General features: G+C 51.3%; 11 protein-coding genes across 11 annotated transcripts; 5 read left to right on the top strand and 6 right to left on the bottom strand.

Annotated features, from left to right (window-relative positions):
• The first annotated feature begins 109 nt into the window (after nucleotides 1–109).
• Nucleotides 110–1,906, top strand: VC83_01922 (uncharacterized protein). The gene has a single exon (XM_024465594.1). The coding sequence runs from the start codon at nucleotides 153–155 to the stop codon at nucleotides 1,809–1,811; it is 1,659 nt and encodes a 552-aa protein (XP_024326967.1). The 5' UTR covers nucleotides 110–152; the 3' UTR covers nucleotides 1,812–1,906.
• A 373-nt stretch (nucleotides 1,907–2,279) lies between these two features.
• Nucleotides 2,280–3,019, top strand: VC83_01921 (uncharacterized protein). Its single transcript, XM_024465593.1, has 2 exons — nucleotides 2,280–2,332; nucleotides 2,385–3,019. The coding sequence occupies exon 2, from the start codon at nucleotides 2,390–2,392 to the stop codon at nucleotides 2,819–2,821; it is 432 nt and encodes a 143-aa protein (XP_024326916.1). The 5' UTR covers nucleotides 2,280–2,332; nucleotides 2,385–2,389; the 3' UTR covers nucleotides 2,822–3,019.
• Nucleotides 3,020–3,160: 141 nt separating this feature from the next.
• On the bottom strand, nucleotides 3,161–3,481 carry VC83_01920 (uncharacterized protein; the record flags this gene model as incomplete). The annotated part of the gene is made up of 1 exon (XM_024465592.1): nucleotides 3,161–3,481. The coding sequence occupies one exon, from the start codon at nucleotides 3,479–3,481 to the stop codon at nucleotides 3,161–3,163; it is 321 nt and encodes a 106-aa protein (XP_024326965.1).
• A 281-nt stretch (nucleotides 3,482–3,762) lies between these two features.
• Nucleotides 3,763–4,800, bottom strand: VC83_01919 (uncharacterized protein; the record flags this gene model as incomplete). The annotated part of the gene is made up of 3 exons (XM_024465591.1): nucleotides 3,763–4,002; nucleotides 4,077–4,364; nucleotides 4,741–4,800. The coding sequence occupies 3 exons, from the start codon at nucleotides 4,798–4,800 to the stop codon at nucleotides 3,763–3,765; spliced, it is 588 nt and encodes a 195-aa protein (XP_024326749.1).
• Nucleotides 4,801–5,636: 836 nt separating this feature from the next.
• Nucleotides 5,637–7,093, bottom strand: VC83_01918 (uncharacterized protein). The gene is made up of 3 exons (XM_024465590.1): nucleotides 6,932–7,093; nucleotides 6,604–6,865; nucleotides 5,637–6,533 (listed from the first exon to the last, which is right to left on the bottom strand). The coding sequence occupies exons 1-3, from the start codon at nucleotides 6,942–6,944 to the stop codon at nucleotides 5,741–5,743; spliced, it is 1,068 nt and encodes a 355-aa protein (XP_024326748.1). The 5' UTR covers nucleotides 6,945–7,093; the 3' UTR covers nucleotides 5,637–5,740.
• A 152-nt stretch (nucleotides 7,094–7,245) lies between these two features.
• Nucleotides 7,246–9,085, top strand: FOL1 (trifunctional dihydropteroate synthetase). The gene is made up of 3 exons (XM_024465589.1): nucleotides 7,246–7,756; nucleotides 7,855–8,063; nucleotides 8,114–9,085. Exons 1-3 carry the CDS (start codon nucleotides 7,361–7,363, stop codon nucleotides 9,081–9,083), a joined length of 1,575 nt encoding a protein of 524 aa, XP_024326743.1. The 5' UTR covers nucleotides 7,246–7,360; the 3' UTR covers nucleotides 9,084–9,085.
• Nucleotides 9,086–9,093: 8 nt separating this feature from the next.
• Nucleotides 9,094–10,894, bottom strand: VC83_01916 (uncharacterized protein; the record flags this gene model as incomplete). The annotated part of the gene is made up of 3 exons (XM_024465588.1): nucleotides 9,094–9,532; nucleotides 9,586–10,555; nucleotides 10,606–10,894. 3 exons carry the CDS (start codon nucleotides 10,892–10,894, stop codon nucleotides 9,493–9,495), a joined length of 1,299 nt encoding a protein of 432 aa, XP_024326742.1. The 3' UTR covers nucleotides 9,094–9,492.
• Nucleotides 10,895–11,455: 561 nt separating this feature from the next.
• VC83_01915 (uncharacterized protein) lies at nucleotides 11,456–12,380 on the top strand (the record flags this gene model as incomplete). Its single annotated transcript, XM_024465587.1, has 2 exons — nucleotides 11,456–11,895; nucleotides 11,945–12,380. 2 exons carry the CDS (start codon nucleotides 11,456–11,458, stop codon nucleotides 12,378–12,380), a joined length of 876 nt encoding a protein of 291 aa, XP_024326741.1.
• Nucleotides 12,381–12,799: 419 nt separating this feature from the next.
• On the top strand, nucleotides 12,800–13,513 carry VC83_01914 (uncharacterized protein; the record flags this gene model as incomplete). The annotated part of the gene is made up of 2 exons (XM_024465586.1): nucleotides 12,800–13,018; nucleotides 13,160–13,513. The coding sequence occupies 2 exons, from the start codon at nucleotides 12,800–12,802 to the stop codon at nucleotides 13,511–13,513; spliced, it is 573 nt and encodes a 190-aa protein (XP_024326740.1).
• Nucleotides 13,514–13,556: 43 nt separating this feature from the next.
• VC83_01913 (uncharacterized protein) lies at nucleotides 13,557–16,854 on the bottom strand. The gene has a single exon (XM_024465585.1). It carries the CDS (start codon nucleotides 16,361–16,363, stop codon nucleotides 13,727–13,729), a length of 2,637 nt encoding a protein of 878 aa, XP_024326747.1. The 5' UTR covers nucleotides 16,364–16,854; the 3' UTR covers nucleotides 13,557–13,726.
• A 1,762-nt stretch (nucleotides 16,855–18,616) lies between these two features.
• Nucleotides 18,617–20,783, bottom strand: VC83_01912 (uncharacterized protein; the record flags this gene model as incomplete). Its single annotated transcript, XM_024465584.1, has 6 exons — nucleotides 20,284–20,783; nucleotides 19,948–19,980; nucleotides 19,753–19,879; nucleotides 19,182–19,423; nucleotides 19,051–19,120; nucleotides 18,617–18,978 (listed from the first exon to the last, which is right to left on the bottom strand). The coding sequence occupies exons 1-6, from the start codon at nucleotides 20,413–20,415 to the stop codon at nucleotides 18,617–18,619; spliced, it is 966 nt and encodes a 321-aa protein (XP_024326746.1). The 5' UTR covers nucleotides 20,416–20,783.
• Between the last annotated feature and the right edge of the window lie 132 nt (nucleotides 20,784–20,915).

Genomic DNA, 20,915 nt, shown 5'->3' with positions numbered 1-20,915 from the left:
CAGAAAGTGTCATGTGATAACTTCACACATACTCGTGCTTAGTCATCCACTCTTCAACCTCATTTTCCCAAACTATGCCAGAATCCCCATCTCCATCCCCATCTCCATACGTGTAAAGAAATGACCTCCCTTACTTAGAAAACCTGCACGCAATGGAACACCTCCGCTCCCATGCCCTCCAAATCCTCTCCACCATCCACTCCAACCTCTCCACACAAGAAACATCATCACGTGATACCACCCCCTTTTCGGATGAGCTCCTGGAGCTTCCTCCGCTCCTCCTTGCCTTGCTGAGGCGTCAAACGACTCTTCTATTCAAGCCGGTGGGAAGTTATAGTGGTGCCCTGCTTCTGAAGCGGCTCGCGGACCTAGAGCGGACTGCGAGGGGGAAGCTATATGTGTATCCCTTCCATCAGGTCCCCGTGGCGTGGAGGAGAATGGTATGTGAGGTGGGGATTGTGAGGGCTGTGGCGGCGATAGTTGGGGTGTCTGGTGATGAGGGTGGAGAAGTGGGATGGATAGATGAGGTGGTTAAGACGCTAGATATGGTGCTTATTATGAGTGGTGCGCCGGGAGAGGGGAGGAGGGAGTGGATTGAGAAGATATTTGAGATTTTGGAGGATGTGATTGCCCAAGGGAGCGAGTTGGGCCATGATGAAGAGGCGTCGCCTGGAGAGGGCTTGGAAATAAAATATTCGACACTGGATGCGGAAGAGCATTCGAGAAAGGAGGCCCCTGAAACAAATTCCTCCGAACCGCCAGCCAAACGGGCGAGGATTCGCAATGCAAACTCGCGGCTAGGAGATGGGATGGATCGTTTCCCAACTTTGCCCTCCTTGTCACCACCCGTTTCGCACCCAATTCCCCGAATGGAAGAGCCAGACAGCTACACCTTGGGGGCGCTCATGTCGAATCCGGCTGACGCCGACGTGGGGCCCGTCCCTGTGGTATTTACGGGAGGTATGGGCCACTGGCCAGCGATGAGCGAGCGGCCCTGGTCAAATCCAGAGTATTTGCTGAAGAGAACGCTGGGAGGGCGTCGACTTGTGCCTGTGGAGGTCGGGAGGAGCTATGTGGATGGCGGATGGGGACAGTGGATCATACCGTTCAAGGATTTCCTGGAGGAATTCGTTATGCGACCATCGACTATCGGACGAGTAGAAAAGGATGAGAATGGTGATGGTGTGATAAGTCAAGAACAAGACGAAGGGCGAAAAACAGGGTACCTAGCCCAACACAACCTCTTCTCCCAAATCCCCTCCCTACGCTCCGACATCCTCATCCCCGACGTCTGCTGGCTCGATCCTTCACCTCCTCATTTATCCTCGCCAATGGCAGCCGTGCATGCTGCGACCGCAAAGCTGGATGACCCGCTGCTGAATGCGTGGTTCGGACCGGCGGGTACGATCAGCCCGCTGCATGTTGACCCGTATCATAATATCCTCGCACAGGTGGTGGGGAGGAAGTATGTGCGGCTTTATGGGCCACGGGAGACGGTTCGATTGGCGCCGAGAGGGGAGGAAGGGGGGGTGGATATGGGGAATACGAGTTTGGTTGATGTTGGGGCTTGGGAGGGGTGGGATGAGGTGCCGGAGAAGGGGGAGGAGGACGAGCAGATGGAGACGGCGACGGAAACAGTCAGTAGAGGAGTGAGGAGAGAGAGATATAGGGAGAGGTTTAAGGCGTTTGGGGAGGCGAGATATGTGGATGTGATTCTGGAGGAGGGGGAGTTCTTGTATATACCCGTGGGGTGGTGGCACTATGTGAGGAGTTTGAGTGTTAGCTTCAGCGTGAGCTTCTGGTGGAATTGAACAAACGAATACAATCAGTTATAGATTTGGTTATTCTGTTGGCTGAAGAAGGCCCATATGTGATACTAGAGTTGGTACAGTGCAATTACAGTGCGATTTACATTGGAATAGGCTATCACCTAATAAAGAAGGACTAAACAAACACGTATAATTGCAATAGTTTATAACCTCTATAGGATTGAAGTTATTATAGATGTTAGAATACGCTGTAATAGTCCTTCTCGTCATTCCTCGACGCAGTGGTCGATTCACGTCTTTGTTATCCATTTCTCATTTCTCATTCTGAGGGATGAGCAAGCTGCTTTGTCGACTCACCTCAATAATATACGATTGGCGTGTCTTTATAAAAGCCCCCCCTTCTTAGTTTGTTTACCCCTCCTTCCTTTATCCATTCACTCTTTTATCACAATCACCACCACCACCATCAGGTCTAACAAGATCTATTCCTATCAACCTTTTCGTCGGTCACTCTCGGTCATCACCGCCAATCCAACTTCAAAGTCCACCTTCCAACTACAAAGGTAAATAGACGTTTCCCTCCAAATGAAGTTATAGAAACTCAACATCAACTAGTCACAATGAGCACCAATCGCACCCGCAAGGAAGATATGTGGGCTCAATCCTCCTCCACCGGCAACACGGAGAACCGCACTCCATCCAGCCCAGCAAAGAGCTCTCCCTCCACTTCCCCAGCCAAGTCCACCGGGGCCAGCAGCATCGGCACAAACGAGGGCAGCAACTCTACCAAGGCCTCTATGACGCCAATCTCCCGCGGCAGCCACTCCGGCAACCACAGCCCGGAGGAAGGACTCCCACCGATGCCCAACGTCAGCAGGATGTCTGAGTTCGGAGATGGATCTGAATTTGGGGGTGGGGGTTTGAGCATGTTAGGGGGTGACCACCAGCAGCATGCGGATGCGTTGACCAGAGCCTTGAGTCGCATCAGTCTCCATGGGGACACGACGCCAAGGGCTCTGAAGACAGCGGCGCAGATCACAGCTACCAATTAAGTGGGAGGGGCATTGCAAGTTGTGTTATGGTGATGGATTTGCTACGGAGGCTCACTTGTGGTAATGATGGATTCGTTATGGAAGGTTATTTGTGATAAGGATTAATTCGTCGTGGGAGGTCATTTGTTTGTTCGGATGAATTCACTATGGAGGGTAATTTGTTGTAGTGACGGGTTTGTTAGGGAGGCTGTTTATCACAGAGAAGAATTCATCACGGAGTTCATTTGAAGTAGAAATGGATTCTCAGAATGAATGCAATGCGGCAACTCGCAATAATGCCCTTGAAGTAATTGTATCTTAAGATCTATCTTCGACGCGGAAAATCGTACTCTCTGATCCTTATAGTAAGCTTGCAAATCCCTTGAACTGATTCGCGGAATCCCATGTCTTCTTGATCTCTCTCAACCGCTCCACCCTCTCCGCACTGCCAAACAGCTCCTCCAGTGTCTCTCCACCGCGTGAAATGTTGCAGTAAACATTCTTTCCCTCCTTCGGGGTGAGTAGATCTAGAGTCTCGTCCACGAACTCCGACGCCGCTGCATCGAGGTGCGCATCCTCATACTTCGCCACCACTGACGCGACAATCCCGAACTGACTGACGGTGGGGGTATGCGCTCTCACCTCCCAAAGACTCGAGCTCGAGCAACTTCGTGACATCATATACCTGGAAGACCACCGCGCTTTCGTTAGCACTCGGGTTAGCCTTGACGAAGGACGAATAGTCGTTCCAGCATGCTCTCACAGCCTTGCCATCCAGATCTTTAAGCATCACGCTTCCGGCTGCTTGAGCCCGTCAAAGACGGCCAGTTCATCAACACTTTCATTGAGCCTGTCCGCAGAGATCATGCCATCTGCTGATCCAATCTGTTGGATTGGGCCCAGAGCAAAGAGGGGCGCGAAGTGCTCCAATCCCTCAGCAGCAGTGCCAGCGTACCAGATGTTTAGGATGAGAGTCGGAGTAAAGGTTGGGCCGGTGAGACCATGTAAAGCTGCATCTTGGCGTGCGGAATACGAGGGAGCGCATTCACTGCTTCGCCGACTGCCTCAGAAGGCACGAAGGATAGGTCGCGCGAGAAGTGGATCCCCCGGTTGATCTTGGGGTAAGCACGCATCGTGATCTCGGTCACGGCCACAAATGAGTTTCCAGCCCCGCGCAGCGCGTAGAAGAGATCCTGGTGCGACTCCGAAGTGACAGTCAGAAGCTTCCCAGCGGCAGTAGCCACGCGAGCGGAGGGAAGGGAGTCAATGCCCAGACCATAAAGGCCTTGGAACGTCCCAAGACCCCCACCAAGAGTGGACCGATGACAGTGACCGATGGGCAAGCGGCGAGGGGGAGGTGGACGTCTGCTGCGTGTGCTGCATCGGTGGCCTCGCCGACAAGAGTCCCTGCGCCAATGGTTGCGGTGCCAGATGCAGCATCGATAGCGATGGAGGCGAGAGGGAGGGTGTTAATTACTACGCCTGAGCTGGGGAGCGAGTTTATCCACATGTGGCCACTGCCTCGGACTTGGATAGGGACAGAGTTCATGGTAGCCCAGGTAATCTAAAAAGTGTTAGCTACATGTTCAACACTCAAGAGGGGTTACCGAGACGACAACATCTTGCTCAGTAGCAACATTGATAAAAGCACCAGCCACGATGGGGCCGATATCGCTCCAGCCAGATGACAGGACTTTGAAGCCTGGTTCCTTGGCTTCATTAATGGAAGCGCCAGAGCTGAGGACGTGGCGGAGGGACAGAAGCTTCTGGGAGAGAGTGGGAGCTTCTACCGCCGAAGGGAGGACAGGCCCAGAGGGGCAGGGGAAGAAAGAACTTGGGCGACCATTTTATGATATACGGAAGGTATTTGTTGGAAGGTGAAGAATGATTCGTGAGATGAGAAATGAGAAATGGAACTTGGAGGCGGTATATATACTGACTATTTGGCCGAGGGAACGGAGGGGATCTTGCAGGCAAGGACGAAGCTCACGGTCCTGCATGTCGTGCTCATCTGCTGATGATCACGTACTGGGTCATACGTCAGGATCTGGGACTCCATCCACGAGAACCAGCGCTTACAGCATGTTGGGAGCTCGTTATGGATATTCGAAACCCGATCCCGGTGCAACATCTTAAACAGATAAGGGAAATATCTCGGCATTGTGCATTATGGTCCAGTTCGAGCTGCCACGTATTTCATCCGAGTTATCTCCAAGTGAGACTTGTTTTGATTATCGAGCCAGCGGCAGGTACAATTCGTCAGCTAAACAATCTTGGTAAGACGAAGTCCGAGACTGGGATAAGTTGCACCAAGGGAGCTCCTGGGGAGTACAAGATTGCTGCATCTAGAGGTAGCCCCATGATCGTCAATTGGATAATCGACGATGTTAAATGCGCACCGGAAGATCAGGGAGGATCCTAAGCCTTAGCTATTGTATGGCAATGGAAGGGCGGGGGTAGAGAGAACACCAAGGACGAACCGCATCTCAGAAATCCATATCTGAGCATGAGCCTACATATGCGGGTGCATATATGGCTGAGATCGGCAGGGAGCTTAGGCAGCACATAAACTCCGAGAACCTGGTGGAAGAGAGACATAGCGCGGAGAATGATTAAGGATGAGGGGATTGAGGGTAAAGATGATGGTAGCTTGATATTTTGAAAGCTGAACATGCTGTTAGCAGAGCATTGGCATGCAGATATCTAAGACTAAGTCCTCGTGATGACTTCACTAACTCACCGACTGTTCGAACAATGGAGCCTAATCTCATGTTAATCCAAAAAAGCATTAGCCACGTGACGGTATAACATAACTCTTATGAACCAATCATAGAGCCTTGAAATATTGTATGTATTTCTTGCTAAAATTCATAATGCTAGATATCATGTACAGGTGTTAAATGTTTTTCAACCCCCACCGCCCAATTCCCCTCTCTTAATCTACAACTTGGCAATCATCTTGTTTCCGATCTGGAGCCACTTCACGGCATCACCGACGAGCTCGTCCACAACAGCCTTTGCCGACTTCTTCTCGTTAACAACAGCAGCCGCCTTACCCATCAAGAATGGGCGGGCGCTGTCCATAGTCTCGTCATCAATCTCGTCACCCATCTTCTCGAAGTCATCCTCGACGGGGATTATACCCTTGGAGGTCAGGTCCTTGATTTCCTGTGCGCGGTTCACCTCCCAGTTGGTGATGTATGGGTTGTTGCGGACGCGCATGGGGCGGCCGGTGAAGATGATGGTGCGGACGTTGTCGTCGAAGCCTGAGGTGGTGACGGCGTCCTGGTGAGCCTGCGACGCACCAGCCTCATCGGTGACGATGAAACGGGTACCAACCCAGACGGCGCTGGCGCCGAGCATAAGCGCCGAGGCGACACTCTGGCCGTTGTAGATACCGCCGGCAGCAACAACCTGGACGGGCTGGCCGGTCATGGGGCTGGTCTTGCCCTTGCAGAGCTCGACAACAGAGGGGATGAGGATAGAGGTTGGCACATCACCAGTGTGGCCACCACCCTCACCACCTTGCGCGCAGATGAGATCAACGCCGAGCTCGAGGCACTTCTTAACGTGCTTGGGGTGTCCGATCATGTTCATGTACAGGATACCGGCGGCGTGGAGCCTGTCAACGACGTGCTTGGGTGGGACACCGACGGCTGAGACGAAGAGCCTCGCGCCACTCTCGATAATGATTTCAATGAGCTCGTTAAGCTTTCCCTTGGTGTAATCGTAGCTGTTTTAAGAATCGTCAGCACGCTGCTTACTGTGATATCTCTCGCTTATGCATGCGAAGGTGGGCTTACTTGGTCTTGCGGGCACTGCCACCAACCTGGGGGAGGAGCAAGTCAACACCGAATGGTGCGTTCTTGTCCTTTAGGAAAGACTTCAGCTCGGCGATTTGCTCGCGGAGCATGTCTGGGGTGTAGCCAATTCCCCCGAGAACACCGAGGCCTCCAGCATTGGTGACGGCGGCAGCGAGCTCAGGGCCGGCGGCAACGTTCATACCAGCAAGCATAACCGGGTGGTTGATCTTGAGGAGGTCGGTGGTGACCGTGCGGAGTTGTTCTGTAGATGGCCGTCAGTAAGAAAACTTGGGAATCGGTAAACTTGGGGTAAAGGGCCATGACGTACGAGGAGAAGCCATGGTGAATGCTGGGTTGGTATGAGCGAGTTGAGAAGAGAAGCGCTGAAGTGATATGGGACGAGGATATCAAGGGATCTCGAGAGTTAAACAGTATGTAGAAGAAGGAGAGGGGCGATGGGGATTGGGAGGAATATAAGTCTGGGGAAGGGCGCCAACAACATGTGGCAAAGTGCTGGAGCCGAATTTGAGCAAATGCCTCGGTATATTTGTGATTAGTCATGCATTTAGCTAGGCACCAAAACAGTAGTGTGGGTCAACGCGGGGTGACGCAGCAATTAGTGGATTATCCACTATCAACTATCAACTGGCCTATGGGGAAGAGATTCTCTTTCCATCGAAAACGATGTAACAACGGCCGTTTATACAAAAATATTATATGTATATAATTTCCCGGCATCTCGGCAGCGACTGCGTCAATGAAGCTGTTTCGTACAGCCGCCAATTCTGCGTGCAGACCAAGCACGCATCACCTGCGACGCAATAGCAGCTTTCGACGGATCTCGCTCTCGGCGTCGCCCACAAGAAGCCGCGGCTCTCTGAGCAGCGTTCCATCAACGCCATGGTCTCAAATGACATCGGATAGCTGTGCAAATAGCGGAAATGGGGAATCAGCAGCCAAGAGGGCCGCTAAGCCGCCAAAGACGGCTTACATCGCCCTAGGAAGTAATATGGGGGATAGGATTGGGATGATCGAACAGGCCTGCAATTCCCTTACATCACGTGGCATTACCGTGAAAAGGACGAGCAATCTGTGGGAGACAGAGCCCATGTACGTCCTCGATCAAGATAACTTCATCAATGGCGCCTGCGAGGTTAGTGAGAAGCTTTTTTTTTTTTGTTGTTGCTATGGAAATCGTGTCACGTGGACAGAACGAGGTCTGTATGAGAATATATAGCTGACAGTACACAGGTAGAAACTACATTAGAGCCCCTTGAACTCTTAGATGAGCTTCAAGACATTGAAAACTCCATGGGCCGTCACAAGGTCATTGACAAGGGACCTCGCAACATCGATTTGGATATCCTCTTGTACGATAATCAAGTCATACACCACAAGCGGCTCGATGTCCCGCACATTGGCATCCCTGAGCGCGAATTCGTTCTCAGGCCCCTCGCTGAGTATATTTAACCCATTGCATGGCAAGAAAATGTCTAATCAGCTATATCAGACTCATCCCAGACAAACCCATCCATCCATCAAAACCCTGGAAAATCACGTTGGACTACCTCAATGCCTTGCCGTCGTCTTCCCAACCCATGTCTACCAGCACGCCACTTGGCTCTAACACAGCCTCAACCCTCTATCCCCTCCGCCCACATCGCCAAACCTCCATAATGGCCATCCTCAATCTAACACCCGATTCCTTCTCCGACGGCGGCCTTCACACCAGCGCCTCCTTGGACGAAACAATCGACACCTTCATCCGCGGTGGTGCATCCATCATCGACATCGGCGGCCAATCCACCGCTCCCAACACCCCCTCTGTCACCGCCGACCTCGAAACCTCCCGCATTCTCCCCGCCATAGCCGCTATTCGTGCACACCCCCTCGGCTCCAACGTCACAATCAGTATCGACACCTTCCGCGCCCCCGTCGCCTCAGCTGCCATCGCCGCCGGCGCCGACCTCATCAATGACGTTTCAGCAGGCCTCCTCGACCCCGCCATGCTTCCCACCCTCGGCCGCCTCGGCTGCACAGTCTGCCTAATGCACATGCGCGGCACACCTTCCACCATGGACTCCCTAGCCACCTACCCCAACGGTCTCATCCCCACCATCGCGGCCGAGCTGCTCGATCGCGTTGCAGCCGCTGAGGCAGCAGGCGTGCGCCGCTGGCGCATCATCCTCGACCCCGGCATCGGGTTCGCAAAGACGCAGGACCAGAACCTCGAGATTCTACGAAGGCTGGGCGAGCTACGCGACTGGCCTGGCCTGCGCGGCTTCCCGTGGCTGGTTGGCAGCTCACGGAAGCGCTTTGTGGGTCGAATCACGGGCGTGAAGGAGGCGAGGGAGAGAGTGTGGGGGACAGCAGCTACGGTGGTGGCGGCTGTGCAGGGGGGTGCGGATATCGTGCGGGTGCACGATGCGGTGGGGATGGGGCAGGTTGTGAAGATGGCGGATGCGATTTGGAGAGTCTGAAGAAAAAAAAACTTGTAGTATATACAGTGCTATAGATTGTGGATATAAAAGCCATGTTTGTATATACATGATTACTTCCTGAGAGATCCCCAGCCTCTCGCTCCATCCACTATCCGGCCCAAATGCTCAATCACAGACGGCGTCTCCGGGTAACTTCCCATGAGTATGAAGAATATAATGATTATGATATCGGGCATAATTTCGTCCAAGAAATCTTTACACAGACGCTGCCCCAGTAAATGGTTTCAACCATCCCAGATGTGTCGCACTTCTCCCCGCCTCCCCTCCATCCAGCCAACCATGCAACGAACGCCGTGCCGACGAAAAACAAAAGGAAATTGCTGGTACTCCATGCACTGAGTAGTTTCTAACATGCCCCAAAAAAATAGCACCTTAAATGGCTGTATGTTCAATCCTTCTCGTCGCGCCCGCCAACGCGTTGCACCAACCTGCGGCTATGTTAGCTTCTGAGAACATTATAGGACGTCGTGAAATATTTTACCTGAGAATGCTAACTGTAAACGTCAATCCCCATGCCACCAGCGCTATAAACAATATTGCCGCCAACGTCTTCACCTGTCCACACAGATTCGTATCCTTATTATGCGCGTTTTCTTCGCCCGTTTTCGTAGAGCATGCGCCGTCGCGATCGGTGATAGCCTGGAACGCAAGAGAGAGATTCGCAGACTCGAAGATGATAAAGAAGAGATCCAGTAGCACGAGGCGCATTTTGGTTTTCGGCTTACGCAACCCGAGCGGGGCGCCTGTATACTCGTCCCACGTGATGTACCCAATATACGGCAATGCGATAACATCGACCACAATGGCCATGATGCCCGAGGGCGATTGATTGAACGGGCTCGTGCGCGTAAGATGGAAGATGGAACTGGAGAGGCCGAGAGCAATAGTCGAAGTCGCGAGGACGGTGAGGCGGAAGGCGAGCGGAACGAGCGGATGCATCAGGATGATGCGCTGGATGCGCTCGTACCACTGCAGGCGCTTCTTCTTGCTATGGAGCAAGCCAATTGCCTTTTCCGGGTCTGTTCCTGGCGCGTCCCCCCGCCACGGCTGTGCATATCCGGGTGTTTGCTCGTCGAGGAACGTCGCCTCGACCGTCTCGCTCTCCTCGCCTATCCCGGGCCCGTACATCGAAGCCTTCACGAAGCCCGACCAGTGCTGTGCGTTGCCACCATGGTACTGCAGGATCACCGGGTCGTCGTCGCGCGCGTGGTCCCATTTGCGGCCCCTGACGGGCTCGCGCGTGGTCCCGAAGAGGGTGCGTTCGGGCGCGGATTTGGCGGCTTCGGTGGGATCGTCGAAGTCGACGAAGCCGTCTTTGGAGACGGGCCTCTCGGCTCTGGTTGTAGCGTAGGGATGCTGTGGTGCGACTGAAGGCGTGGGTTGCGCGAGTAGTCGGTCGGTAACTTTAGAGTCGTCCTCTTCATTGTATATCTCGACAGAGTCTATCCATGCTGTGCAGCCGTTAGCATATCGTGTGTCAATAAAGCCGATAGTTTCCTACATGGAAGAGATCTAACTGCGCCATGGCCGGTGGGCCGAGTGCCTCGAGATTCGGACTCTTCAGACACCTTCGGCATGTATGAGACCTTCGTGCGATCAGAATCCGAGCGTTGCCGTTCCGAGTACCTCCTAGAGTTATGAGTCGCCGTGGTTGACGACGCGTAACCGAAGGCACTGGACTCAGGTAACTGCCCCGACGGTGGCTCGGACATAAGGTGATGGCATTGTAAATTTGGACTGGGTACGAGGGCGTCCTTTTCTGGCAGCGCCATTCTGTCAGACGCTGCCATGTTGATGTTGATGGGGGCTCCGTTGATCCACGGACAGCTGCGGCCAAGGTCCTCTGGACCGGCCTGAAGCTAAAAGTGAGGGGCTCAGACAAGAAGCCTCATGAATCAACAGATATAAGAATAGATAGTTAGTAAATGAGTGTAGTTGGCCGTTGCTGGTGGTACCCAACAGAGTTGTAGTCTAGAACTACGAGGCTCATCTCTCATCGGCGGCAGTACCTTGTATTGTAATTTTACCGCCGGTTGTCCCAAGGCTGTGCATTTTTAACTTTGAGCGATGCCGTCACTGACCCACCCCAGCAATTTGAGAAGGAAGGCAAAATGCTGCCAGGGTCAGACATTGGACTGTTCCCACTTCCATCAACATATAACTCTTCTTTGCAGCATGTTTGGAATACCGCGACAATGTTGACTATATGATACGTTAAGAAGCTCACCGATACTCTCGCGACACCACACAGGCCAAAAAGGTCGCCGCTGCGATAACGCGCAGTCCAAGTCGACCTCGAAACCTACGGCTTCACAAAACCCATCACAACGCGATCGAACCTCTGGTTCGCGATGCGCCTCTACTTGCTCCCTATCTCGAACCGACGGACGTTGTTATACTGCAGGCGCCTGAACGTGAGCATCTCCGACCACCCCACCTTTATCGACCGAGGCACTATTAGAGCTGCGAAATTATGGGCAGATTGGGAGACAAAAGACTCGGGATGGCGGAAGAAGGTCGTGGACTGGGGAAACGCGGCGCTTAAGAAGATACCATATGAAGAATGGGGGTTGAAGTCGATACCGCCGTTGTCAGCGCGCCGGAGAGCACAAGAGCTGGAAGCGGGGCAGGCGACTGTCGAAGTTTCTTTCCCATCAGGAGTCATCCCTATAAATGAGGTCAGCGAGCTGCTCCGGAGGCTTGGGACAGAGAGGGAGTCTCTGCACAAATCGAGGCTGGTCTACTGTTTTGTTGGAATGCCTATAACTGCTCCGGTGGCTCTCCTCCCAGTGTACGTCAATATTTCCCAGGCTACTGGAATATCTGTTAACATTCAACAGGATACCCAACCTGCCGTTCTTCTATCTTGTCTATAGAGCATGGTCACATTGGCGCGCCCTATCCGGGTCGAAACACATCCAATTTCTCATCAACAAAGAACTCATCGCACCCACAGTCTCGCCAATCTTGGATACCTTGTACGCGCCTGGCATCATGAGAGCCACCCGTGGCAGTGTTTCTCTCGGTAGCAAGCCGCCCAAATCAGCAGATTCCTCGGCACCCCTCCTAAAAGACCAATTGCCGCATGAAGTAATGCTGCTTCAGGAGGGTGATAGCACTCTCATCGCCAACGCTCTCGAAATGCCAGAGCTGCACGCCGAGATCGAAAGAGCGATATGGCAAGTTCGAAATGACATTCGAGCAAAGCAGGAGGCCAGGAAGGAGAATGAGAATGAGCAAGATCAAGTGAAAGAGGAGGATAAGGATAAGAAGTAGGAATGATTTACCCACTTATGAAAGGGATGGCCCAATGCCGAACTGTACATTATGATCATCTCAAAACGACTGGAGTTTAGAGTATAGGGATAGAGGGGCCGGTGGTGGATACGTAAGGGCCAACACGTTGATAGACATTATTATATTATGAAGTCACGCTCATGCCCTGAAAGAGATGCATTATACGTAGATGTAAACTGTATTGTAGTAGGGTAGGCATGGCATGGTGAAACGACAGGGGTTTCCAAACCCGCATCCCCCTCGAGTATGACGGGAGCATCTCTTACTTCACCATGGGATAGGGTTCGACTTGCTCAATAGAAAGCAAGTCGAAGCCCAGGCTATTTATAAAGAACAAAAGCACCTTATTTGCCAACTTAGCGTCAGGGCCGCGAAATCGAGGAGATGCCGAGTCTGCAATGGCAAAGCTACTCCTCGAGATGCAGGCCGAAGTCAACTATTGCACGCGCAGAGAAGTACCTTCGCTCCACTTTGAACCTCGACGAATTCAATCCAACGCAACAGGCAATTTATTTAAGGCGCAGGAAGAATCAGGAGAAGACGAACAATGCTTGTGGAGCCGGCAACATCAAGCAAACAAGATCCCAGAAGGTCAAGGCAGTGACAGCACCACATTGGTAGCATTCCCAAATCGGTGACAGCAACACATCGAAAGCATTAAACACCCAGTGACAGCTTCGCTTTCTTTAGAGTTATCATAAGCTAGTTCCCGAGTTCCAGCACCTCAAGGAGACAGTAAAAGGATAATTAATCAATAGTTGAAGCTGTTGTTGCGGGATGGACAGGCGTATACGTATAAGGGTGGTGGTGAGATTCTGAGCGATGCGGATCTGGGGGTCTTGTGCGATAGGAGTGAGGATGCTTATATGGGCGGAGCAGGGGAATTATACAGCTTCAAAAGCACGGCGACTGAAGATAACACACAGAAGATCCAGAAAGATTATTTCGCTCCTATCAACTTCCCTTCGCTCCTTAAATTTTGCCCACCGGAGAATCACTTACAAATTAACTGGGCCGTCTCGAGACCTACATCACTTAGCCCGAAATCTAACCTGGTCGCTGGTATCATTCATCCTCCGGCACAGACATTAGATCCGTTTCTTTGGGACTGAGAAAACAGAATTGTCATTTTTCATGGTAGCCGTGGTGCAGCGTGGGATTCATAGTATATATTTAGGTTCATAGTATTACTTCTTATCATATGCTACCTTTGCGTTTACATTGGCCCTCAGCTCGTTAAATTCATATATACTCCACACTACCAATAGTAACTCGTTGGTATAAAACCCCTCGCAAGCACTCGTAGAAGCTGTGCTTCATTTTTATCACTTCATCTCCCCTCCAACCAGCAGTCCACCATCCTTCGTCTCCACAATCTTGAAGCCCTCCGCATTCCCAAGCCCCTGCTCCGCCCTTATATAAGCATCCTCACTCCTATCGCACAAGACCCCCAGATCCGCATCGCTCAGAATCTCACCACCACCCTTATACGTATACACCTGTCCATCCCGCAACAACAGCTTCCTCAACTCCGCCTCATCCAAATCCTCCCTATTATCCATCTTCTGACCCATAGTCCTGAACCCCCCCTTCTTAATAACAAGCTTCTCAAGCCTCCTCTTCGCATCCGCACTCATCAACAGCTCCTCCTCCACCGTCCCCTTCGTCGCAAGTCTGAACACAACCACTGGCCGTGTCTGCCCAATCCGATGCGCGCGATCAATAGCCTGTAGATCCTGCTGCGGATTCCAATCGCTATCAAATAGCACGACTGTATCCGCACTCGCGAGGTTGATGCCCTGTCCACCAGCACGCGTGCTAAGCAGAAATAGCCGATGTTCGGGGTCCCCATTGAAGTCCTTGATCTGCTGGCGTCGGTCGTCCTGTGCCACGCCACCGTCGATGCGGCATACATTCCAACTGCGCAGGTCCCGCGCATAGTCCTCGAGTATGTCAAGCTGGGTCTTGAACTGGCTGAAGATCAGAACTTTATGGTTTGCGGCGAATAGTGCATTGAGCAGACGGTCGAGAAGGAGCATTTTCCCGCTAGAGGAGACGAGGGTTTCGTCGATGGGCATCTTGGAGTCTGCAGACCAGGGGTTGTAGAAGTTGTGGGGTGAGTTGCATACAAGGCGCAACTGCATCAGCGGGTTGCCAAGCTTCTTCGTAGCAATCTCGCGCTTTGCCATCTCGAGGGTTTTGGCGAGCTCGCGAGATTCGTCGTCGGAATCGGAGGAGCTAGCTATGTCAGCTTCTGCCAGCTCCTCAGCCAATTTGGCCTCGAATTCGTCGTCGCTCAGTTTATCCTCATCGGAGGCATCTGCTTCCTTGTAGGATTTGCGCTTGGGTTTCGACTTAGAGGCTGTGGCTGGCGTTGATTGGCGGCTCGACTTTATGCTTTTGGCAGAAGACGCAATACTATCATCTGAGGACTTGCGTTTGAGACTGGCTTTTGATGGGGTCCGTGGCGGCATTGCCTTCTTCTTACCAACCATCATCATCTCAAACGCATTTAGGCGTGTGGCTGGTTTTTGCTCGAGTTCTGCCTTTGCCTTGCGAGTGCGGATGGAGACGCTAAGGGGAACCTTCTCCTCACTGTCAGATTCAACTTTGGGTGGTGCTGTTGATCTTGCGGCTTTAGTTGTAGTTTTTGTAGACCCTTTAGATGCGTTTCTTGCTCCTGTAATGCGTTCGACGACCTTGTTTTCCAGATATTTTCTAGCATCTTGGCTTTTATCCGATAGAATATCGTACAACTCGGTCTGCTGCTCCGTCATCGGTGCGTATAAAACGTATTCGCGCTTCCTGGGAAGCATATGCTCCACATCGGCCTTGATACGGCGTAGCAAGAGAGGTTGCAAAACTAGATGTATCTTTTTCACAAGCTCCTGTTTCTTCTGGTCGGCAATAAACTCCTCTGTCCCCTCCTCGTCTTGTAGATCACTGAAGTCAAACCATGACTCGAAGGCTTCCCAATCCACAAACACGGTTGGGAGGAGAAAGTTGAGCAAGGACCAGAGCTCTTTGAGGTTATTCTGTAGTGGCGTTCCCGAAATCAGCAACCTAGTAGCTGACGTAAACTTCCTTAACTCCTGGAATAGCTGGCTGTTGAAGTTCTTCAACCGATGCCCCTCGTCAATTATGATAAACTCCCAGTTAATATGCGACAAGTAATTCTTATCCCTCAATATAATATCATAGCTCGTACACACAACCGGAAACTTTGACGTTGGCCTGCCGTTCTCCAGATGTTTAGTGATCTTTGTCGTCCTTAGCTCCTCTCGTTTCGCTGGGTCGCCATGATATAGCAAAACCGGCACGGTCGGCGTCCACTTCTGAAACTCCTCTACCCAATTCGATAACGTGCTAAGCGGCGCAACAATGAGATGAGGACCAAGATATTTCTCTTTTTCTCGCAGCAGCGCAATAAGCGATATCGTCTGGATGGTCTTTCCCAGACCCATCTCATCGGCCAGGATGCCACTCATGCCCTGCGCGCAAATCTCATACATCCACGTCAAACCTTCGAGCTGGTAGTCGCGCATCGTACCGCCGCTCATGATCTTCGGCTGCTGAGCCATTTCCAAATCATGCTCGCCGAGTGCTTTCCCATCGAAGCCGCTCCCGACTCGACCGAGGACTTGCGTCTTCTTCGTGAGAATATTCGAAAATGCCGCACTCTTGGCTAACAGTTCGTCTAGTTCGCGTGCTTTGGCCTCTGCAGCTTCCTTGCCCAGAACACGACTTTTCTTTGCCGCCAATCGTTTCTGGCGGGCAAGCTCTGTTCGTCTGTTCTGCAGATGGGCCTTCTTTTCCTCGGCACCAATCTGCTTCAGCTGCTCGTCATTGAGAAGATTGCTGGTTGCCGGCGGTTCTTCCACTCCGACGTCAGGTGGGGAGGACGGCGCTGTTGTAGGTGTCCGAGACTCCATCGAGTCATCTTCCGTTGATTTTGGGGCCATGGCTAGGCTCTGGCATGCAAATGCTTTGTGACGCTAGAAATCAACAACCCTCGCAAGTTTGGATATATTCGTATATCTTCATGCAGCGCATGCAGTGCTGGAATGGGTGATCCTTGGTGGAATTATTCCAAAGCTTAGTCGAACGTTTCTATGGAGGATTCGTTCGCAAGCGCACAGTTCAGCCCCTAATTTTTGAAGCCGTCTCCGATCGAAAAATCACTTCTTATATCACCCACAGGCCTCCTTTCAAAGCTTAACTTTTCCGCGCCGCAAAGCAAGTGAGTGCCAGTATTGTCACACACGTAACACGCGCTCCACAATCCAATCCGCTTTGTCCTTGAACTTAATACGCACGCAAAGAGAAGAAACAGGCTCTCAGGGACAAAGGATTGGGATAAATCGCCAAGTAACGAGATCTAATCCGCAAAAAATGTCGCTGATATCAAAAAATGCTGATGTCGTCGACGCGTAAAGTGGTTTCTGACGCGGTCCATCCGCGCTCAATTTGTGACGCACGAGTCGCGAAGTCACGCGCTTCGACTTGCATTCCTGTCCACAGCACGTGATATTATGCGTCTTCTCACGTGCACCACCTATCCTACCCAGAACTTACTAGAGAACCTGACTTCGTCTTCGCTGACGATGTCAATGCCCTTGACATGGCTCACGCTGGGGGACCAGATCCCCCCTGATTGACAACAAAGTCCCGCACAGTCACCTGCAACACGAAGCACTCAAACTCGGCCAGGCGCTACATTAGGCGGACGGGGTCGTCCAAATGCCCAAGGTCTCTCCTGTTTCTTACAAACCAGTTTCTATGAAGGATAATAATTCAGGTCTATAAATTGCCGAGGTACTCAAATAATCTAATATGACAAGCGTCCATCGTCTCTAATTCGCACTCATATACACTCACCTCAAAGTCGTGAACATGATTCATGAGTCGATACACTAGACAGAAATCCTAGTTTGTTGGAAAGTTGCCACACAATTAGTCGCAGCCATTGCTGAGTAACAAGCAGGTTCATCCTCTGGATACCCGTGATATCGAGAGATGGACAGGCGGAACTTCTAACGTGCTCATCAAGGCTCACGAGTCAGTCGACGGAACACGCAGAAAGTGTGCCATTCCAAAGACCCCTGAGCATTCCCTTCTAGAATGCCAGCCATGTAAAGTGTCGTCGCCTCTCGCAGAAAGAACCACGCCTTGTTCCTGAACTGAGGGCTGTATCAGAGGGCGGGCACTTCTTCGAGCTTCAAGTGCTTCACTAATCAAAGCTTGTCCGTAGCCGACATCTGACTGTAATAGACTTTCATCTAGGTTTGAAGCGGTATGATGGACACTTCCTGTTTGAATAATAATAAAGGCACAAAATGATACAATAAGGTAATAAGTCTCAGTAGTACTCGTAGTGCTCATAATATCTCCCGAATAGTCCAACATCTCCCGTTGCAGCACGGCAGCGTAGAGTAGAGATCGGCGGAAAAGAAATTGCTACACGCGTCAATCGTGTCCGATGATAGCAGACCCGACGTTCGGTGATACTCTGGAGATCGTGGTGGCCCTGCATTTTTATCTCGCTGGGCTATGCTACCGTGTATGTTCCCAATTTGAGAAGCTTGCAGCGCTGAGATAACATTCGCACTTCTTCCTTGCCGCCCTTTTGGCTGGGCCTGGTAAGGTATGTACATTGCAAAGATGAGTGCTCTTGGCGAGCAGGGTAGTAGTGGTCACGTTATCGCTATCGGGTCGCATAGAGCAAAAACGCCAAAGCTAAATGTACTGTGGTCTTTCCACTAATGGACAGACTTACTCTAAACAGGTCCTAGGAGACTGTGTTCTAACACTCCAAGATCAAGGATTATCTTTTGTCCACTACATTAGACTCAACAAGCATTCTCAAAAGACTAAATTAGTGTTGGTTGACACTCAACCTAGTTCGGGCGAATGCTGTCCGTAATTAGCTTGGCATTACTTCTCAAATAATGGCGATCACTTTTCTAGTTTTGACTTCTACAGTAGTAGTTCCATCTTCTTAGCCGGAGAGTATTTCACCGTCTCTTTTCGGTATGTATCCTATGGGGTAGATCCAATCCGTTCACATTTACAGTCGTACTGAATCAGGAAGTAAAGAAGTTAGACTAAAGCTTTTTAAAGTGGCAGCACAATATCTACTAAAATTATTGGCCGTAGACAGCTCACATCTCTACGTCTATCGCCCCTTTTGCTTTACACCAGCCTTTGTTAGTTTTCTAACACTCCCCCGTAGCACTCCCCCCAACGCAAGGCGTGCCAGTACAGTTAAATCTGCTCGGGTTCGCAATATTACCGCAAAGGTACTGCGCAGCAGGGGTGCCGTTAGTAAGGTGCAACCCAACATTGACCATCGTGATATTTGTGCACGGCACCACGGCGCTGCATTGCAGACTCGCCACCCTCGCTGACTTGCTATCGCCGTAGAGGCCGTCGATCTCCATGTTTCGGACCTGGAACTCAGAGTTGGTGCAATTGCCCACGCCCGGAGCACCGGAAAATCGAGGACGCTGTGAGATGGCGAAGGCGGCACCCCGGAAACAAGTTGTGGTCAGATACGTAAGCTTCATGCCGGATGCGACTGGGAGGTTGATGTGTTAGTAGTATTTCCTAAATAATACGTGGGCCCGAGAAACAAGGAAGAGGAACTTACATCCGAGACCACCCCCGCCTCCATTAGGTGGGTAGCCGTTCTGATCGGCCGTCCAGGTCTTAATATAAAACTATGGTGTTGTGTTAGACCTTTCATCCGCATATGTCTCGATATTAGTGCTGGGAACTCACAGCATGAAGTGTGTTTACGTATTCGATGTTTTCGGCCGTAACTCTCTCAATGGTCTCATACTGGTCGTTGTAATGCCCAATGCTTCCCATCGCGATACCCAAGCCGTTGTGGAACTTGCAGTTCTTGATGGTGATATCGGTGCTATGGGCCTTCATCGACAAACTGTCATCTCCGTTGTAAACGGTCCAGTTGTTAAACGTAATATGAGACGAGCGGATGGTATCCGCTCCATCGGTGTTGGCTATGTGGCAATGCAGTTAGTACATTGTTCCCGCCGCCCCTCTCTATGGAAACTCAAAGAATGCTGTCAAGCAAGACATTGTGGGAGTAGATGAGAGACATAGTCCTAGAGCGAATAATATTAGTACAATGACGCTTTCAATTCTTTATACCATTGCACCACTCGGGATATCACTCGGCTAGTTACATACCACATCTGGCTCCTTAGGAATGTGGGACCACGGACGACCGAGTTGGTGAGGTTACCGAAAGTCACAGCATGTGGCTGGCCGGGGTAGTTGGACGTGTTCGGCTGCTTTCTGATCCATTGCTACCAGTAATCGCCATTACCATCGAACGTTCCGGTCCCATGGCCGTTGATGCGAACATTATCACCGCCAATTATCAATGCAGTAGACTGGTTCTGGTATCCGACATCCATGGAGTTGTTGAGCCAGTATTGGATATCAGTACTCCACTAAGTGAGACTAGTTGTCAGCGATCTAGGCACCTCAAGGCCGTATCAAACCTCCCGGGAAGAAATACCAGAAGAGTGTCGTAGATATCAACATCAACATCCTTGAGTTAGTCAATGTTCATGACCGAGTTAACGTAGTAATTGGTTGTTGAAGTGTATGATATCACTTGCAGCGGTAGTATAAGTCATCAAGTTGAGTTGAACAACAGTTCACTGGAATATGTGTTGTATTGTTGTTTTGAGTGAAGCTATCTACAGAACTATTTGTGGGTGGTCCGCAACCCGATTCGGTTGGCGAGCCACACGCCCAACCAATCAGTCTGAGCAACCTCCTCCTTCAACATTGGTCGGCTCGAAAACGACCCTCCCCTTATGACCACACTTCTTGAACGCCTTCAGATTACCGGCGCATCGTCAGTCGCATTGCTGCCGCCGCTCTTGACTATGCAGCTCTTTCTGTGGTCCTTGTCTTTGGTAGCTACTGAGCCGGATACGGCCAGTAATAGAGTTAGCACAGTTGGGATTGACGACCACATTTTTAGGCGCGCTGTTCATGCAAAACCACAGTCGAATGAAGTAACTGGGAAAGCCAGGGCTACGACAAACTTAACTGTAGATGTCTCCTATTTCTATTCTACGAACCTCCCTGGACAAAATTAGGGTATTGCGGCTCTCTGCGCCATTTCCTTGTCCGAGTTGACCTGTACAGCGATCTTCTGGGGGTCGCGGGCAGGGACCTGATTTTATACGAATCAGAAAAGGCAATTCCATCGCTTTGACGAAGAAAGTGCATCAGCCCTCTCCAGATCGCCCATCTTCGGCGTCGTCTAGACCGAGATTATCGTGCGGGGTCCGGATAGAAGGGCGGCATGGCACTTTCTGTTCCTGCATGTTGGTCCGAGCTGCGGGGTCGCGGGGTTGCGGGGTTGGGGTTGAATTTGGGTTTGGGTTTGGGGGTTACCGCGTTGCGGGGTTCCCGCGTTGCAAGAAAGTCCCACCACTAGAAGCCAGCTTAAATTAAAATTGCATACTTTTG

The sequence above is a fragment of the Pseudogymnoascus destructans genome (genome assembly GCF_001641265.1).
Source record: "Pseudogymnoascus destructans isolate 20631-21 unplaced genomic scaffold scaffold_4, whole genome shotgun sequence".
In the NCBI taxonomy this organism is placed as follows: domain Eukaryota; kingdom Fungi; phylum Ascomycota; class Leotiomycetes; order Thelebolales; family Thelebolaceae; genus Pseudogymnoascus; species Pseudogymnoascus destructans.
This window is presented reverse-complemented; position numbering and strand designations above follow the sequence as displayed.